At 39.4% G+C, this 20104-nt stretch overlaps 1 protein-coding gene across 9 annotated transcripts in view; it reads left to right on the top strand.

The window, feature by feature from the left end:
* Nucleotides 1–20104, top strand: part of TENM1 (teneurin transmembrane protein 1) — a 942055-nt gene that overhangs the window by 861681 nt on the left and 60270 nt on the right. For 8 of the 9 annotated variants that reach the window (XM_054214857.1, XM_054214865.1, XM_054214860.1 and 5 more), the window contains 6 exons: nt 2528–2647; nt 4409–4670; nt 7299–7566; nt 13143–13286; nt 17998–18247; nt 19311–19331. In XM_054214857.1, the coding sequence (XP_054070832.1) occupies nt 2528–2647; nt 4409–4670; nt 7299–7566; nt 13143–13286; nt 17998–18247; nt 19311–19331 (1065 nt within the window). The remainder of the gene's footprint in view (nt 1–2527; nt 2648–4408; nt 4671–7298; nt 7567–13142; nt 13287–17997; nt 18248–19310; nt 19332–20104) is intronic. The other variant, XM_054214863.1, reaches the window with a different exon arrangement.

Raw genomic sequence — 20104 nt, forward strand, 5'->3', positions numbered from 1 at the left:
GAACATTTAAAATCTAAAAGACTGCAAAGACAGTTCAATACAGATAAATGTAGAATAATGAGGTTTATGCCTTTTTATCACATACTGTAAATGTATGTGACTTGTAAAATATGACCAAAAAGGAGCAAGAAAGTTGAAAGATAAGTTTCTTAATATTATTTATGAGTAATGAGAAGTAAAGTGAATGAGCAGAGAAAAGAAAGACTATGTATGAAATAATGAAGACTTTGATGAGTTGTTATCCCACAAATCTGTGTGCTTGGTAAAATATGAGGACAGAGTAGAGTCAGAAGACAGGTCTGTGTGGAATGAACAACAGGAGTATGAGAATAATGTACCGAATAATGATGACTCTTAGGGGTCTCTCTCTCTCACACCAATGTGTATTGTAAATATATGGTGTGCACTAATAAAGGGATTAGAAAAGGAAAGGCAGGTCTGTTGATGTTAGAAATATGAGAAAACAATAGAAACCAGTATTTTCTGCTCTAACAAATCAAAGGATAATTGAACCTGGCTGTTTTGTTGAGTGAGTCTTGGGAGTCTGTTGAGACACACAAGAGCTTGATTGCCTTCAGTGGAGCAGCAGGTTTTGCTCAAAAATAGGACCACAACCAATTTATGTAGAAACGAAAAGGTGGTAAATCAGAACTCTGTTTTGCATACTGTCAGTAATGCAGCCTCTCCTATTCCTCTGGGATTTATCAGCATCTTTGCTGAAAATCAGCATCTTTCTGTGTCCTGGGAGCATGGAATTCATATTAGCAACTGCGGTGAATGGAGTACTCGCAAAGGGGTTAATTTTTACCAGTTGCATTTTCTCAGGTTTGATGATATCACAGTGATAAATTAGTGTCCTGTTGAGTGGCTTTAGAGAAGGGATCTTATGAAACAAGTCAGAATTTTCAGAAATTTATCGTCTCCATTTTGTGCGTATGAATTCATTGGATCATGATCAATTAATCTCTCTCAGGATATTTTTTAAATTCATATATAGAATCCTAAATAACTTTCATCTGAGGAGCTATTAAGTTTTTCCTTCAGATTATGTATTCAGTGTGCAAAGGTAGGATGTGTCTGTTGAGGTCTACCATGAGCTTTCAAATTGAGAGAGAAACATAACGTCTAAATTTATGCTTATTGTTTCTATTGAGTAATTAATGATGGTTACATTTATAACTATTCTATTGGTTTTGACCCTAAACATTTTAACGTTATCAAAAGACTTCTGCATACACGGTTCACTTCATTATGTGAAACTACAGTTCCAGGAAATATGTGCAATTGTACCCTTAGATCCCAAGACCTGGATCGGTTCAGCCAGTGGAGACATGCTAATGTAGCGTACCTGATGGCACAGGGCAAAATACTGAAAGGTGTTTCAGTGGAACGTCGCTGTGTAAGGCCTTAGAAAAATCCCACTAGGTCCTAATCAGCACCGTGAGGGTACTTTACATCTTACTCCTCATCCTTGATGAGACTTGTCTCCTTTACCTTTCAGTCTTCAAATAAGTAAATGGCTAAAGCTAAGAAAAAGAGAGTAACTTCTTCACCATTTCCATGGCTAGGGTGAAAGTAATGGTCTTAAAGGATGGGAGTGGAGATTGAAATTAGACAGTAGGAAAAACTTGCCATGAGTAAAGCACTCATACAGAAGCATTGGAATGGGTTACGTGGTGAGGTGATGGAGTTAGACAAGCATCTGTCTGGAGTAATGTAGGTGTAGTTGATCTTACCTGAGGCAGAGGAATGGACAAGATAAAGTCTTGTATTTCCTTTCAGCTCTCATTTTCTATGATTCTGTGATCCTATTATCCTCTGATTAGACCCACTTAGTAATGAGTTCACTTTCCTGTCTGTTGACTTCGATGCATTCTGCTGTGCTGACATATTGGAATCCCGTTACTGGAATAGGAGGATTTTTATGCTGGAAAGTGGGTGCAAGTCCAACACATCCCAGAGGGAATTTAAAAGGGCATAACATGTAATGGGGCATTGAGAAAAATGTACGTTACGCTTGATTAGGCGCTCTCTGAATTTACCTGTATAACTTTCTGAAGTACGGTGAAGACCGTGTGTCTCACTGCTGCCTTATCGCATTAGTTCAGCTTTTTTCTAATAGGCAGCCATGCCCTATTCTTAGCAGCAGAGAATGAGGTTTCATTCTCCCCTTTCACAAATCATCACCCCCTAGAGCTGCAGCAAGCTAAATCACGCTATCAGTGAAGCCTGTGCAGTGCTATTCAATGGCAGAACAAATGGTATCCTGAAATATAGCCGGAAATGGAAATATATTCTCCATACACCAGCAATTCGTGGGAGAGTCTGTGTGTCGTCTTCATGAGATAATGGTTTTTCAAATAAATCTTTTGGACTTGTTTGAATTTTCATTCAAAATCAACAGTCACAATGGTGTCAGAGTAGTTCTGACTGTCTGGGACAGAAGTATAGCACGGTTTCTGAAATCAATGCCCTTCTTACCCTCCTGATGTGTCTAACATGTTGCCTTCTACTCTTCTTGTTACAGACGGGCATGTGTCATTCGAGGCCAGGTGGTAGCGATAGATGGAACACCTTTGGTTGGAGTGAATGTCAGTTTTCTGCACCACAATGAGTATGGATACACTATCAGTCGACAAGATGGAAGGTCAGACTTTCATGTATGGTCTTTCACCATTTGCATAGTTAGGGCCATCTACCACCTTCCATTCCTGTACAAAATTTTCATAGACGTCACTGTTCATAGTGTGGATTGAGGATGGCATCTGGCCCTCTGCTCTGGGAGCACATTTAGTTAGAGCTCTCTGGTAAAGGGACCAAAGAAGAAAGAGAAGAAGAAAAAACCTAATCAGCAACAAGATTACAGTGGTATTCAAACACCTGGAGTCAAAATGTGACAGTACTGCTATAACAGCACCTTCTTGACATTTGAATACTTTCACTAGTCAGGTTTTCCAGAGAATTCCCTATCTTTTTTTTTTTCTTGTTGTTAACTGTGAATCTTCCAAGTAGTTTGCTGAGGTGTCAATGGAGTTAACTCCTTTACCTCATCACCTGAGCCACACAAGTAAAAGTGAGGACAGACTCTTTCCAGAGCCAAAATGGTTAAATTGCTGTTCCATAACCAGCCCAGGACAATGCTGGCTTCCCTCTCTTCCCCAGCCTCGTAGGGCAGGGTTCAGTTCTCAGAGATGAAGTTCCTATATATTCTATATTGCACTCCAGGGCTGGCCATCCATTTGCAGTAGGGTCATGGTTTGCTCCTGAGCTTGAATTAAGCTGCTAAGGGTAGTTTAAGACTTCATCTTCCTTGGTGGTGTCATGAATGACAGGGAATCACAAGCTATCTTCCAACAGGGAAAGACCGTAGTTTGTCACTGTTTCCACAATTATTATTTTTTGTTTGGCTTTGTCAATTTATAAAAGTAACGAACAGGCGTATTTATTTTACCTTAGTTTATTGACTTTCAAATCACACTACTGAAAGTTAGCAATTATCATTTCCTCTTTGCACTAGCCTGGATAAAGTTGTTGCATTAAAATATGCTACCTGTATTTCACTGTGAATGTAATCGGTGTCATTTGGGAAATGTGATGAGATATGCATAATTAAGTCTGACTTCTTATCACAGTTTGTTACCATCAAAAGCCTCTGTAATAGATGCATTCAATAATACAGAGGGTGAAGTATCTATTTACATATTACCTTATGTTGCCTAACTATGGATGTCAGAAACTCGGAAAATTGAGACTCTGTGTATCGTGCCTTCTATGTCCCCCTGTTTTGGAGACCAGATATGCCAAACGTTCTTCACAACAGGTCCCAGAGGATCACCTGCCTTATGTACAAGAGCTATTCAGTTCTCAGTGCAATTAATCGGCATCTTTCCCAAAAATTTCATATCCTGCACAGAGGCATCTCCTGCTCAGTGTACTCAACCTTTTCCCACGCTACTTTTAGAAAAAGGGAACGGGATATGTTAATAGAGAAAAGGCCTAACAGGCTTTGAGACTTCTTATTCTGCGTGCTGTACCTGCATAGATTATGAGTAGCTCCCTTTTTTGGGCTAGGAATTTCTTTTCATATAAACCAAAGTACCTGGGTCCATGCTTTTGTTACAGATGACTCGTTAGTATCGATTCTAGTTGATAAATAGAGGGGATTTAGAGTCAAGTAACAGTGAAGTACTCTGCCTTGCTATTGATGTATAGAGGGAGAGAGCGCAGAGAGGTAAAGCTCCTTTGTGAATACCAAGGTGATGCCAAAAAGGTATACTTGAATGATTTCACGTAGCAAATCAAGGGCTGTAATGAGCAACATAAAGTTAGTGTTTGTGATGCATTAAAAGTTAAGGTAATATGATGATAAAACAAAAAGAAACAAAGCATTTTGTTTTCTCTTTTCCAGTTTTGACCTTGTGGCTGTTGGAGGCATCTCTGTCACTCTAGTTTTTGACAGATCTCCTTTCATATCTGAAAAAAGGACACTTTGGTTGCCTTGGAATAGATTTGTCATTGTAGACAAAGTTGTAATGCAAAGAACAGAATCAGACGCACCATCTTGTGACATCAGTAGTTTTGTCAGCCCTAATCCGATTGTACTCCCTTCACCCTTGACAGCATTTGGAGGGTCCTGTCCTGAAAGAGGAACCGTTATTCCAGAGCTACAGGTAATGAAGAGACTTTCAGTTCAGTTGCAGAAGAAGTTCCAGAGAATTTTAGAAGAGATACCAAATAGTGAACAATTAACTGCTGTGATGTTATTTGCTTGTCAGAATGACACCAGTGCATATCTCTTTAGTACTCTTTCACAAGATGCTTTTCTCTTTTTTTCTTTCTTTTTTGTTAAAATTTTAAGGTGCTTTATTTCTTACCTCCAAGTAGAAGAAAGTGGGGAGTCCTAACATGATTTATGATTGAAGTCCTGATTTATTTATAGTGATGCACAAAACCATTCCTCGGTTACAGATAAACAGTACAACTTCCCCATACATCAATGTGAGACACGACCCAAGATGCTTTGAAGACGCCTGGGGATGTTTCATCCATTCACATCTCCTGGTTCTTTACGATGGCATCTCCAGCTATATTGTAGCTTCTTGGGTTTTATTACTTTCCATGGTAGAGCAATTTTAACGTGATCTTTAGGATTGTTTTTGTTTAAATGTCTTTTTTCTTGACACTCCCTTAAGTGTTTAGAAGCAATTTCTAATTAACCTTGTATTTAACTGTTCTTTTATTTGAGACTTAAAAGAAATTGTATGAGTCAAACAGCCAACAAAATATATCTACACGTTTCAGGCCAGTTAACTCCCGTAGTTTTAGTATGCTTTTTGAGCAGTTAGAGTTCAAGCAATAAGGTCTTTTTTGAGTTCTCTTTAAATGTCACTGAGCAAGTCTGGAAGATATTTTGGAGGCTACCTGTAGACATTAATATTTCCAACCTTTTCTCTTTTTCTCGTAAAAGTGTTGCTACTGATTCAGGGCCTTTATTCTACATGTAGAAGACGTTGAATTGAAGTCAAACATGCCTGAACATCTCCATAACTATTAAAAACATTATCATGTTTCAGCCAGTTGTTGATGGCCGTAGTGTTGCTTCACGGAATGTACTAAGTGAAACTAATGAACATAAGTTAAGAGTAACTGATGCACACTAGTAAGAAAAATCCGAGTTATATTACCCCACATGAGGTCTTCCTGGGTCTTCTTTAAACAGCGAGGTACCCAAAGATTCCGTCTACTCGGAGAGAACCTGCCCCCAGTCCTTTTTTGCCATTGGAGGGTCCTCAGAGCGTGAAGTTCCATTGTACAATACTGAGAAATGGACAAAAAGCAGCCCAGAATAGTCGGAGAAGGAGATATATTAGCACATATTAATGCATGAATATTTCTTCCTGCTTTTCTATTAAAAAATGAGAAGAGATGTCAGATGTATGACAGAGGGGGCAGCTGGGATGTCAGCAGGAAAGAAGGGGAACACTGCAAATCAGAACAATAAAGGGAGCAGGATTTCCCTGGCAACACTACATTTCATATGTCGAAACGACAAGTGCTGGCAGGCCTCCAGCTGTACTGCAGCAATCCTATGACAGTGATACTGTTGCAGCGTGTAAATAAAATTGTTTTGAAAGTGAAGTAATCTCTTGTTAAACAAGAAAAATTGAAAAACAGGGGAATATAAACAAAACAGTTTGTATTTTTACAAACTTGACGAATTTAACATTGTGACAGGTTGGCTTGTGGTTACAGAAATGCACTAAAATCATTACCTTTATCAAGTACGGTCTAGTTTTCAGTGGCTTTTGGGTGACTGCGGTGGCATCCTCCAAGGAGCTGCTCTCTTCCCTTGCCTGCTCTTCCTCGCAGTCTGTCCCAGGAGAGCTCCCCTCTCTCAGGAGGTCACAAGAGCCAAATCCCTGTTTGTAGCTCAAAGGCCCACATCATTCGAAAGGTCAAGGCCGAGTTTCTTTCTTTTTTCCCCTCACAAGCTCGCAGTCTTTGCGGTCCTTCTAGTTGCTGAGGGCTTGTCTTCATTGCAGCCAGGAGTCAATACTACCCCACGGTGGGCATACCCAAGCCGGCTTTAATCCAGGTGCCTCGGGCAGCGTCTCTGACAGCAGTGTCGTGGGATGTGAACTCTGCTGCACACCTAGGTGACTCTGACACCCAGACTGTTTCGTCTTCCCTGCCGTGTGTCCCCAGCTAGCTTGTTATGTTCCTTGTGCCGTGCCTTCCTACGCCACGACCCTTCTTGCCAGAGCCTGGCCTTACTGCCAGCACTCCTGCACAGAAGATGGTGTAGCAGGAAGATTTGTCTTCTTTCTTAGCTCTCCCCATGTTAGAGTTATTACCTCCAAAGCAGGATAGTATCTTCAGATCGTAATGTAATACATAAAGAGTGTGCATATTTCAAACAGTTTTTAATCATATTCCGGTTAAGAACACGCATTAAGTAAACCAAATAATAAAGCCAAGGTAAAGCTGTAGAGCTCTCATGTGTGAATATGTCCACAGAGAAAGTATTTGCCCCGTCGTAGATAAGAGTAAAGCATTGGAGGAAGAGGCTCTTTATCAAAATAGAGAGACCACCATCAGGTAAGTTGACCAGGCAGTTTCTGGTGTTAGACATTTTGTACTGTGCCTGGCTACTGCGCTGCTGAAATAAGCACAGAAGACGATCAGTGTTGTAAGTGGTACTGTGTTCACATCATGATTGTGAAATTTAAAATAAGCACCTGCTGTTATAATTTTGCATTTTTCTTGGCTGTACGTATAATGATGTGGTTTTTTCCAAGGTGGTCCAAGAGGAAATCCCAATTCCTTCAAGTTTCGTGAAGCTGAGTTACCTCAGCAGTCGAACACCAGGGTATAAAACATTGCTGCGCATTATTTTGACACACACAACCATCCCTTCTGGAATGACAAAAGTCCACCTGATAGTTGCTGTTGAAGGACGTCTGCTTCAGAAATGGTTTCCTGCTGCAGCCAACTTGGTCTACACATTTGCCTGGAATAAGACAGATATCTATGGACAGAAGGTTTCTGGTCTGGCCGAGGCTATGGGTATGTAGGATCACCTTGATGTAATTAGAAGTGCTCACAAACATCAAGGCAGGAAAATACGGCTGATAAATTCTGTTGCTGCGCTTACATTCTTTTAAATCAAATGCCTCTTTAGCTAAAGTGACTCGTATGATTTCCTAAGAACATTTATTTTCTTGTTCTTCCAATGTCATCTTTCTAATTTAATCAATTTGAAAATCCCCTTTTCCCTCGGAGAATGGTTATGTACTAACGGCATTATATTCAGCTGTCTTTGTTTTTGAATGTTACTTTGAATGTGACCTTTGGTGTGTCATTGTTTCTGTCATTTTTTGGCTGTGACATTTAAAATGTCATTTCCACTTGGGGTTTACAAAATTCTAACTTTTAGGCATCCTTTCTTACTACATTTCATGTTCCCGACGGTTAAAACTTCTTGATTTGTTGTTTAAAGATGTTTATACAAAATTCATCATGTTTCCTAGGCTTTCTTTACCAAGCAGCACAAGCAGCTATTCTGAGAATTGCTGCAGAAGTGCTGTCTGTGCAAATAGATTTTATTTAGCCAGCCATTTTTTTCATTAATTTCATGATTTGGTTTTTAAAAGTCTTGCTATTTTTTTAATTGAATGTGGGGTTATGTTGCTTAATGGACTAATCTTATAGATACTTACCATTAAGATTATTTACCTTACCAGCCAAGCTTAGTATTGTGAATGAGCCCTATTCACTTCCTTAGCAGTTTTGTTTTGCTTTTTCAGTCAGGGGAATCACAGCAAGCAGCATTGGCAGGATCAGGCTATAAAACAAGAATAGCGAGGGCTACATGGAGCCATTTGCCCGCGTGAGGAATATGCCTCATTCCGTATATTAAAATGCTGTTCGGAGAGGCAGCCAGAAGCTCTTTCCAGGGCCTGCTGCATTGTCCTTATGAGCAGCGTGCCTGAAAATTTGCCGTTGCAAAGGCAAAAGATGTCATCCCGGCCGTGCAAGCCCTGCAACTCCAGAGCATCCAGTGCGTGACCACGTTGTCGTGTGCTCCCAGCCAGGTGGTCTGTGAGGGAGCTGCCTGGAGAGGCAACGGGAGAAAGGAGGATTATAGCACTTTCCTGGTCATTTCTACTTCGAGAATGATGCAGACATAGCCACTGGTGTCTACAAAGGGTTATGAGACCAAAATATGGAGTATGATTTACATCGTGCAATGCATGTAGGAATACATCAGAAAACAGTGAGCTTATTCCAGGGCTGTGGTCCCACAGTCTGCTTCAACAGATACAACTGCAGGCTGCTGCCAGAAGGGACGTTCCCACGTTCTCTCCTTACCCCTGGGCCACCACTCGCATTCATTTGATCATTAAATGAGCCAGATCAGGAACAAATTCAGCTGAAAACTGAAGCAACCAGAAGATAAGTGATAAATTTTCAGCTTCATTAGTTTCCTGATCTGCTATGAATGCTAGTGCAGAAGCGCAGGTCTTCTCATTCCCACCGCAGCTCACACATTACGTTGGCCTGAAGTGATCAAAACTCCCCCCTTAGCGCAAGGTGTCCTGAGCTGCTGCATCCTCATATCTGCATCTGATCTACCACATCTGGCTCACATCTGCAGGAGGGTAGACAACTTTTCGAAGGGGTCGGTCAGGTGCTGGCACTGATACCAGAGAGGGCTCTGAACGTCCTGGGTGTGGGCGCATGGTCCCCTTTTTGGCCTGTCTGTCTTCGTGAAGCCTTCTTATTAGGGGGGAAAAATCAACCCTAGCCCATTGCAGATATAGATTCCTGCTGGTGTTTTGCAGTGAGGGAAGGTATTAAACGGGTCACTTACACATATTTGTGAAAACATAGAAATGACAAAAAGTTCCAGTGTGCCCTTTGGCACTCCTATGGGTGGTCAGGCAGGACCAGATGGGTCACGGGTGCCACCTGGGGCTTTCCTCAGCATGGCTACATGTGCCTTATCTTCAGCCTGTCACTGCACAGTGACGCTACCGTGTTTGAGGGGGACAGTTGAGTATGCCTCCTGGTCCCTCTGCATCATTTAAGAGTCTTCTGGTGATCATGAAGCCCATTACATATCTGGACTTTAAAACAATTTAAATCAAATACATAACATCTTATGAAATGATACTGTAGTTACAGATCCCCAAATTAGAAGTAAATGAGCATAATATGTTTAAATATGAATAAAGCTTACGTAATAGTGCTGGATAACAACTTTTAAATTATTTAATTGGTGCTTAGATTTTTTTCTTTTACTTAAAGTTTAGTTTAATTATGCTTCTTGCAAAATAGAAGCAAAAATCTTTCTATTTTAAGTGTATTGTTAGCATGCTTTGTTAGATTCCAATAAAGCCTTATTTAATTTGACACACTGTAGTACCCAGGGACCTTTATATGCATCTATTATATGAATTTTTGTCAAAATAATTTCCTCTGCCAGTATATTACCAATATTTAATAATGCCTTCTGTTGAGTTTTCATTTTAATTAAATTAAAATGCTGCAGGTTGAAGTCCTGGAACTCAGGAATATAACCATCTGCTTTTGGTTTTATAAATACTGTAAGCATCTTTATTTTTCTTCAGAGTTATTGACAGCAATGATCACATAACCAGTTACCAAAAAGAAGACTTTCTGAGCATATTTCCATACACGGGTGGTTCTGTTTAAATTTGTTGGAGAAATGTTTGCTGGTGTTTGTCTAGTCCCCAGGTCCCTAACAAGAGGCCGTTTTCCCAGAGTAACAGCTGAGATGATAACGTAACATTCTTTATTCTGAATAAAAAAACATCATGTGGAGGTTGACACACAAAACCTTGGTGGCAAAGTCTACGTCCCCTTGTAATTTAACACAGGAAAAGGAAGGATTTCAGTAGAAACCTCAATGAATTCTCCTGTATAACTCCATACATGCTCAATCTTACTCCTGCAAGCCCTTGCAGACCACACAGCAGCACGAAGTGATGTGCAAGGACTAACCCTTCTGGGTGCGAACATAAACCAGCTCTCAAGCACAACAGACTCAGATCTTCTCTGTTTGTTACTTGTTACTTTGATCGGGTTCATTATATCCATTGTTCGAAGAAGTAAGATGTTCATGAGTACAAATATTTCAGGAGAGATTGGGTAGAGGTTACTGTCCTGTTTAATCATGTCTTTTATTTATACCTGTATTTGGCAGCAGTCCTTAAACTGGGATATCTTGTCACTACTAACAAGTTATTGTTCATTCTTTGAAATAGTTGTATGAAAAGAATAGATTTTTGGTACAGATGAATCTTTTGGAAATCCATTTTAAGACTGCAAAGAACTGTACTTGCTGTCCAAAAAACATAGTCACTACAGTTGCAGTAAAATCTCATGCAGTAAAATGTGGTAAAATCTCAGTCACCTCAGAAAAGGGCTATAAATTGACTAGGAAATACACCGCGCAATGAGGGTAAGCTGACTGAGATTGTTGTTTCATTTCCAAAATTGCATTTTGACAAACCTGCCAGTAACAAAGTACTTCTGTTTCAAGTGGCACTGCAGTCGCTTGGTTGACTTTACAATTGTTATGCTTTGCTTTGATTGCTTTGCATGCAAAACGATTGATAGGAAATTTTCTGGATGTTACATCGTACTTCCAGTTAGATGTCTGAGGAGACCCTCCCTAAGATTACACGATATTCCTTTTTGGAGCATAGACTTCTTTCATAACTATGTGTAAGTATACATGGAAACACGGTTATAGACACACACGAAGTGAGCGTATGTCCACGTGTCTCTCACTGATGAGAAGGGACAAAAGGGCAGCTACACACAATAACTATGAGAGCAGAGAACAGTGAACTTTTAAGAAAGGGGATGATAACCTCTAGAGGGTATTTGGCATCTCAGAAACATCAGCTATAGGCAGGGAATAGCAGATGCTTTACAGTGTTAGCTACAGTCCTGGTAAATGTGCCACTGTGGATCCGTTGGCACAGATTCTCGGATGGTGTGAATTGTTACACCTCCCTTGACCCAGATACCAGCATGGTACCTTCCAGCCGCTGGTGAACTGTCCTGTGGGTCTGTAATGGTTCACTGAGGAAGGCTGAGCGACTTCGTATTATAGGTCTTTACTCTTTTCAAGTATACACTTCTGACCCAGGGTTGAACGTGTTAAGTGCATGAATGGAGTAAAAGATGCTAACGTGTAGGTGGCAAGTGTTGAGGTTGCTTCATAGGAAAAATCTGCCCTTTATCTTCTCTCTGCATTAACACCTAGAATATAGCGTGTTCGGTTACTGAACCGTGATGGCTCATCTCAGCACAGGATGTGGCTGCTCTGGAAGAAGCTCACAGTCGGGCACTATGCCCAGGGAGTTACCCAGAAACATTGCTGATCTTAGTCATAAGAGCTCCTGCAACAGAAAAATTGGAAAGAGTGGCTGCTGGACCCTCAGACTGAAACCCATAACGTTTGAAACATACAATATTTACAGTACTTAAGGAGATGTGATCTTTACAAGTCAGAGTTTAGCTGCAAAAACAGGTTCTTTCTGCTAAAATGATGAAGCAGCTCTAAGTGAATTTGCTGTAAGGAACAGCTTTCAGTTTGCCATAAAACATGTATCTTACAAACACAAATTCTCCCTGCTATAGCTGGTCAAAATACTTTGATGACATCCAGTAATGGAGTTTAGATGGTATTAAAACTATTTATGGTTGAAGTAAAATGTACCTAAAGCAGCTACATAGAAAAAGTGAGGAGAAAATGTTGAAAATATCTGAAAACTGTGGGGGTTTAAGTATTTTTTATTTTGTATATTAAAATATTTTAAATAAATTTTTATTTTGGAAAGGCTCATATATATGGCTTTCAGTATTTCCTAGATCAAATTTTAGGATTTGGTGTCAAAATAACATTCTTCCTTTATGAATGATTTGCACTGAAGTCTAAAAAGATTAACTAGAGAAGATAAATAACTTTAAAAAAATGTTGTTGTATTAGAGACACCAAAAATAAATTTCAAAGAGGTTTTTTTGTTTTACTGAAGTACTAAAGGGAAGATTTTTTTGGTCAGTTTGAGTGCCCGCAAAACCCACCATCCTTAGGGAAATACAAGACTCTCAGCAGGTATTTCAGCCAGCTGTAGAGGGGAGCCCTGTGACGTGCAAGCCTGTTAAGATACAAGTTTAATTCTCAAAGTTTTCAGCTTGACAATCCATTTCTGCCTAACTACAGTTTTTACAATTAGCAAACAAATTAAACCCAGTTTGTTTTAACATGGATTTTTTTCTATTTAAGCTGTTATTCAGGTAATTAGCAGAAATGCAATAAACAATCAAGTTAGAAGTCACTGGAGGAGATTTATACTCTTAAGAAATCCATAACTGATACAACAGAAAATTTCCTCCTTTGAAACAGTAGTAACTATAGCTGTAATAACATACTAATCTCTTAAAACCCTTTTTTAAAAAAATGCTATTCAACAATAGCAATCAGGCAGAGGAAAATTAGTGGCATCGTTACTTGACAGATGAATATCAAAACCTGGAATGAAAAATTACTGAGTAGTTTACAGAGGAAAAGGTAGACTGATAGATCTTTAATTATTTGTTTGCAGTGTCGGTGGGATATGAATATGAAACATGTCCTGATTTTATTCTGTGGGAGAAGAGAACAGTAATCCTTCAAGGCTTTGAAATGGATGCTTCAAATCTGGGAGGCTGGTCTATAAACAAACACCATGTATTAAATCCACAAAGTGGTAAGTCCTTCCTTTATTAACTGGCCATGCAGAAGAAGAATACAAATTTTAAAGGAATTAATTGTTCAGATTTTAAGCATTACACTTTCTAATGTGTAATCCTCTTTGCTTGAATGTGCACCCTCATTTATTGAGAACTGAACTGTAAGTGCCATCCGAAAGGATATTTTTAATGTTCTGGCTCCCAGGTATTAAACACTACTATCACTAACTTGTGATCACTAACACATTTTGGTCATTTGGATGAAAAAAGGGCATAGTGATGTAGGTTCATTCTCACACTGTTGGTATAGAAGTACCACCTTTTAGGTCAGTTCATAGTGTGTTATAGTCTTAGTGAAGTGTCTGCACGCCTAAATCATCCCATGACTAATACTGGTTAGTAGCATCACAGCACCAGGGAGACGAACCATGCGGGAAAACAGACTGGCAGAACGAGAGGTAGCACTTCCGAAACCACGCTGCCAGGCCGGTATGCAGAAGCTTTTGTGGCTGCCCACTCTGTGGAGAAGCGCAGTAAGTTACTCTTCAGGATAAACAATCCAGAACCTTTTGAAGCATTAGAAAAAAAAAAAAAAACCTGCAAATGCTTTTGGTGTCTTAACCCTGCATAGAGATTCTTCAAGCACGGAGACTTGAATCTGTTGTCTTATTGCTTTTGTTTCATTCCTGGGGGGGGGGGTCTTTTCCTGCCTTAATACCTAGAGTCAGGAATTAGTGGTATTAAATTATTAAAACAAGAGTTGTAGATAAATTATGGTAACTAGAAAAATATGGTTTTGCCAATAAACAGATATCTCACTGTCCAGGGGAAGAGAAACTTGGGGTCAGATTTCAGCACTTATAAATCAGCAGAGTATTGGCTTCAGTAAAGTTCTCTCAGTTTGCTCCAGCTGAGAGTCTGTCCACTAAAATCTATTTCCATCTGCAAACTTCTGTTAATGAAGATTCATGCACAGATGTATGGCTGTCAGGTTTTTACAAGTTCTGTTGTTGAATGCGCAGCTACAGTATAAATATTCCACATACAAAAGGTCAGATTTAGTTTGTAAATTATCTGGATTTCTGTTTTGATTTAAAATAGTTTGACATTTTAAACAGCGGTTCTTTCATACCCTGTCTTATTGGTTTGTATAGATTGTCTCTTTTAAATGCCAGCTATTGACATTTAACACAAAGAGAAATCTGACCTCAGTCAGCTCAGCCCCCAACTGTGAGCCCCATAGTCTCTACTCCTTAGTGCCAATTTACCACTTGCATAGTTTAATTTCAAGACTAAATTGCTGGCAGTAACTCCAGTTTATATGACTATCTGCTAACTGCAGTGGTTCCTACTACAATTCACCCCATAGGCACTAACATGTTCCCAGATTTCGTGAAGTATACAATTATAATCAGAGTGGGGCTAAATCATTGCTTTCCTGAGCACGGGGTATATGGTGACAAATTGCTTCCTGGCCCTGTCTCAGCTGTGTGGCTGAGAACACCACAGAGCTCTGACCTGTCAGCCACATGCCGCCTCCTCTGAAATCATCCTGGCTGTGCCTGCTATCCCAACCCAATAAAAAGGATGGGGAACAGGCAGCTTCTTATCCCCGCTCCTCTTCCTCGCCTGTTCTCACTGTGCTGGGCATGATCAAGGCTGAAGGCAGGGGGAAGCTGCTACATGTCTTTATGCATTACTTACAGAGACACCATCTGGGGAGGGGAGGGCATAAGCACATCTGACTTGAAATCAGTGGGTCTCTTCTGTCGCGGTCTCGTGTGAGAGATCTCCAGCGAGGATGACAAAGCCCAGCCAGAGCTCAGTGGTGTCTCAGATGTTCCTCGTGATTATAATGGGCTTTGAGCATGCACACCTGGCTCATACATAGGAGCTAGAAAAGCAGGAGCAGAAAAGAATTTACTCTAGTCATTGTGCTTGTGCATACCTAACAGAGCAGCCTGTAAAGCCACAAAACCAAAAAAATGTATTATAACAGTTATAAATAACTGTGTTAACCAAAAGGATAAAAATTACAAGTATGCTTCTGGTCTTATCAAGAAACTAGTGAACTGCTCTTCCATTTCAGATATATAAAATGTACTGTAAATAAGGACAAGAATGTGATTCAAACTTAGAAGTATACATTTCAGACTTATCTCTATGCCACCGTCAGTGAAATGAAAAGAATGAGTAGCCTTCTTGACTATGAATATATTAAGATTTTTCACTTTTAATTAAAGCATTCCCCCTGTATGTATGAAGAGCTGCTCTTTTTAGAAGCATGAAACTTGCATCTGTTTTTGAAACACTGTCACTGGATTAACTCCAGAAATAGCATTGGAATATAACATAAATGTCTTTCTAAAAATTCTCCATTGCAAATTGCACTTTTGTTTTCAAACTAGAACTAGAAGTACCTCGCTTTGCTTAGTTAACTAGTCCTGAAGAGCTTATATCTCACTTCATCCGCTAAGCCTTGTCTCCCAGCAGGACTGCTGCTGTGCACGGCGTTCCTGCTCGGAGACAGGGTGGACAGCCTTACCTCCCTCCCCATAAAAGCTATTCATTTCAGAGATGTTACAAAATAAACTAAGTACAACAGAAAAGTTGTAAAAATAGATAGATGCAATTATAGAGGATTGCACTTCATAGCACAGTCGAAGCTGTGGAGGGACAAGTATTGGCATGCAGAATCCATAGCAAGAAAAAATGGTGTTCTATTGCAAGGTGTACGTATCTTGAAAAAAGAAACCAAGATGTCCGATTCCAGCAGCATAGACGTGAAATAGCATATATTGGTCCAATGTGGCTGTCACTGGAAACTCAAGCTTTTTAAATGTATATGGTTTAGCATCCGTATAGCTGTTAGGTTAATAAAGGATCGCATCCTGTTCTCAGCTAGATTAAACTGTTCTTTTCTCACTTTTTTTTTCTCCCCCTCCAGTTTAGAGGTTTGATCACTTCTAATTTGTGACATGAGTAGAGTTTAATGTTTTCTAGCACAAAGGTTTTGGTGAGTTTAGTATACTATAAATACTGGTTCCTGTATAGAGTCCTTTTAAAGACACCTATATCTCATGAATACAAATGAATGTGCCATTAACCGATTTTTCAGAGTATTCTTTGAATTAAGTTTTTCTTCTGATGGGCAAGTGTATTGATTCCATTTTTATTTATCTGGGGAAAGGAGGGGTAATTTTACAGGGACTTTATGCTTTACGGTAATTTCAGCCCCAGTGCAACACAGCACTGACTAAAATTAAAGCAGCAGCTCGAAAGCCTGAAATTAAGCACATGCTTACATTTATTGACAGCAAAACATATTCTCCAGAGCCCTAATTATTTACTGGCATTTGTATGAGGCAGTTGAAATATTACCTTTACATTGTTAATTTCAGACAAAGGGCAGCATCTTCATTTAGTAGTATTTTTATCCGGTGCGTAAGGGAGGATATTGCCATTAATTTTACTGGCATATTTCCAAGATGCTTTTTTCTAAGCCAATGTTCAAGCAAATATATGTATTCTGTTCATTACTCTTCAGAAATAAAGTTTTAAAAATATAATTCCCTTCGAAATAGCTGTGGCAACATTCAGTAATTTCAAGGAGAATTTTAGCTTCAGACTTACCTGAAAGCCACAAAAAAATAGTTTGACAAAAGTTGGTAGAGACAGTACATAAAGGCATTTGCCATACTTTGGGAAAATTTGGACGTGTCTCAACATCTACTTCCTGCAGTAGCTAAATATGCTTATTTCCCAGTGTAAGAGTCCTCCAGAAAGTATATTCCTTTGTGTGTATTCCTTTAATCGTGCCATTTTTCTGATGAAATACTGGGCTTTCCAAGGGAAAAAGAGATTTTGAACTGTGGTGTAAAAGAATACCTATCTTCCATTCAGAAATAGCCAATATCTTACAATAACGTGTAATTTTAAAGGTACTTCTTAACTATATTAACACATTGTTATTAAAAGAAAAAAAAAAACAACACACTACAGCTGTCAGCTTGATAAAATACACATTTGTACTAGTCCTGGTATCCGCAGCCTAGCAATTGGGAAGACTTTCAACAACATATGCTGCAGAGCTCTGCTAAAATACTGACAGACTGGAAAGTTGTTTTAAACTTTATGGCAGAACTTAATATATTCTTGCTGGTAAGAAATTCACTTGTGCCTCAGAATTATTCTTTGACTTGGCTTTGCTGCACTTGGCACCATTTCTATGTACCATGAAGGACTCACATTTGAATTTGAATATAGATTTTGTACTGCCACTCAGTGCTCTGTTGTGAAAAATGCATAGTAGTCCTGCTATTAATCTCCTGTAATTAAATATTCAAACTGCCTAAGAAATTCCTCTGCTACCTAATAAAAATTTATGACTAAAATGAATATTAAAGTAGTAATCCCCAAGAAATCAGATAGCACTGCAATTAGCAGTCAATTTGTTAGAGCATTAACCAACCATGAGTTCTCCTCATGATGTTGGCTTTTAAAATGGCCAGTAACCACTGATCGACAAAATGGTGACGGGGAAGCTTGGGACTGAACAAAATTGGAAGAGATCATTGGAACCCTGTGACAGTCTTTAAGAGATCCGATGTTTGTTGCGGTTTTGGTAATCTGATTTTCGAGAGGATTGCATAATCCAGAACTGTGGAATAGTTTGAATGATATATATTTGCTTTTTTTGTCTCTGTTTTCTGCCTCCCCTTCCCTTAGGAATCGTACACAAAGGAAATGGTGAAAACATGTTCATTTCCCAGCAGCCGCCAGTCATCTCAACCGTGATGGGCAATGGACACCAGAGGAGTGTCTCCTGCTCCAACTGCAATGGCCTTGCGCTCAACAGCAAACTCTTTGCTCCAGTTGCTCTCGCTTCTGGGCCTGATGGTAGCGTGTATATTGGCGACTTCAATTTTGTCAGACGGATCTTCCCCTCTGGAAACTCAATTGGTATATTAGAATTAAGGTAAAAAAATAATTAGCTTTCTCTGACTAGTGTTCATTATCCTGGCCGTGATATGCCTATGAAAACTACGGTGAGCCTTTTTTCACTTGTGACTTAAAGAAGCAGCCACATTTAGTTGCCTTGCGAGCATACGTCTCATCGACGGTCAAACAAACTTGTCAGAAAACTTACGCTTACTTTAAAGTCATCAGTTAAAACAGGCATCTTAAGTGGCCTTTAGAACAGGTTTTGTGTAATGAATTTCTACAAAGTGCAGAATTAATAGAGCTAATTTTTCTTCCTGTGAGATTTTTCATACATTTTCTCAAAAAAGTTAAAATATTCCATGAAGTGTATTTTTGAAGAAAACCCCATAATTCAATAGCAAATATCTTTATTACTTACTTACATTTACAGTAACATTTAAGTAAGTACTTACTGTACCTAAAACGTACTAATGTACTAAATGTACTCTACCTAAGTAGTACAGTACATTCAAGTAAGTACTTACTTACATTTACTTAATGCTTATTACATACTTACTATTATGACTTACCATGTTTAAAATTAATACACTTTTTAATTAATACAAGTAAATAATTAATACAAGTAAAGTAATGCAATTGTTCCTCATCTGTAACAAAGGATATGACTTGAGTTTAAGCAGACGAGAGTAAACCCGGTGTTGCAGACTGCCGTGTGTCAGGCTGGGCTGTGCCACCATTAACGACTCCCCTGTAATTACGACTCCAGCTTCCCATTCCCTTTCAGAGCCAGAGGGGAAGGCAGGAAAGACTTCAGACACTGATACATTAAATTTCTTTTACTCAACGCCCATGAATCTCCAACTAGTTAACATTGCTGGTGATGATGTTGTGTGCTGATTGTCCAGAATTAACCTGACAATGTGCAGGCAGTGGAAAGGAAGAGAAAGAAATAATGCTGAGTAACAGGATAAACATTGTTTTGTTATTCGGATACAGCTCTGTGAGCAGTTAGGCAAAGAATACAGTTTTGTTGAGGACTAACATTTCTTGTCTTTTTCTTTTTTTTCTTTTAAACCTGAACTGATCTGTCTTACTAGGAATAGAGACACAAGGCACAGGTAAGTAAAGCACAGTAACAGTAATATGTGAACCGTGTTCAAGAAAACAGTTTTGCAAAAGTCCTTTTAGAAGTCTGGCTGTAGAGAAATGCTCTGAATTTAATAAATACTAATGTTAATCAAATTCACCTTTGTTAATTGTAAAGTAGATTTGATTTGTTCACTTTGAAGGAATGAAGTCTCCCTCTAAAAACCAGTTTGCTGATCACCAAGCAGAGATGGAGAGGTTTAAACTTGAAAGCTGGGAATGCGTTTCGTAGCTGTCACATGCATTTCACATGGAGTTTGAATGATCATAGATACAGCCAGCCAGGAAAGCTGGAGTTCTAGCAACAAAGAAATACTAAAAAAGCCTTCAGAGGCACACTAGAGGGCTGTGCTTTAGCAGTTCTACTGCAAACTTTAAAATCTGCGACAGTTACAGAGGGTGCACAGCAGGCCCCAGAACTGAGGACGCTACGTCGCAGCTCAGTCCTTGCTTCTCCAGCGCTAAAGCAAAAGCAAGTGGCTTCCCCCCTTTCCAGTTAGCATTTTGGCATTGCAATGTAGGCATTTCTTTAAAAGAATGAACGTTGCACATTAGGCGTCTGCGACAGACGGTGAGGGAGTTGGTTATAACAATCCAGCTGCAGAAGTGACTTTGCAGGCCAGAAAGAGATAGCAAGGCACTCTGTATCCTTAGAAACAAACTTCTTAGCATTTCAGTACTTAAATGAGATAAATAAGCCATCAGTAGTACAACCTAAGCGGATAACTTCATGGCACAGTAGGAA

Source organism: Rissa tridactyla, chromosome 9, assembly GCF_028500815.1.
Source record: "Rissa tridactyla isolate bRisTri1 chromosome 9, bRisTri1.patW.cur.20221130, whole genome shotgun sequence".
NCBI lineage: Eukaryota > Metazoa > Chordata > Aves > Charadriiformes > Laridae > Rissa > Rissa tridactyla.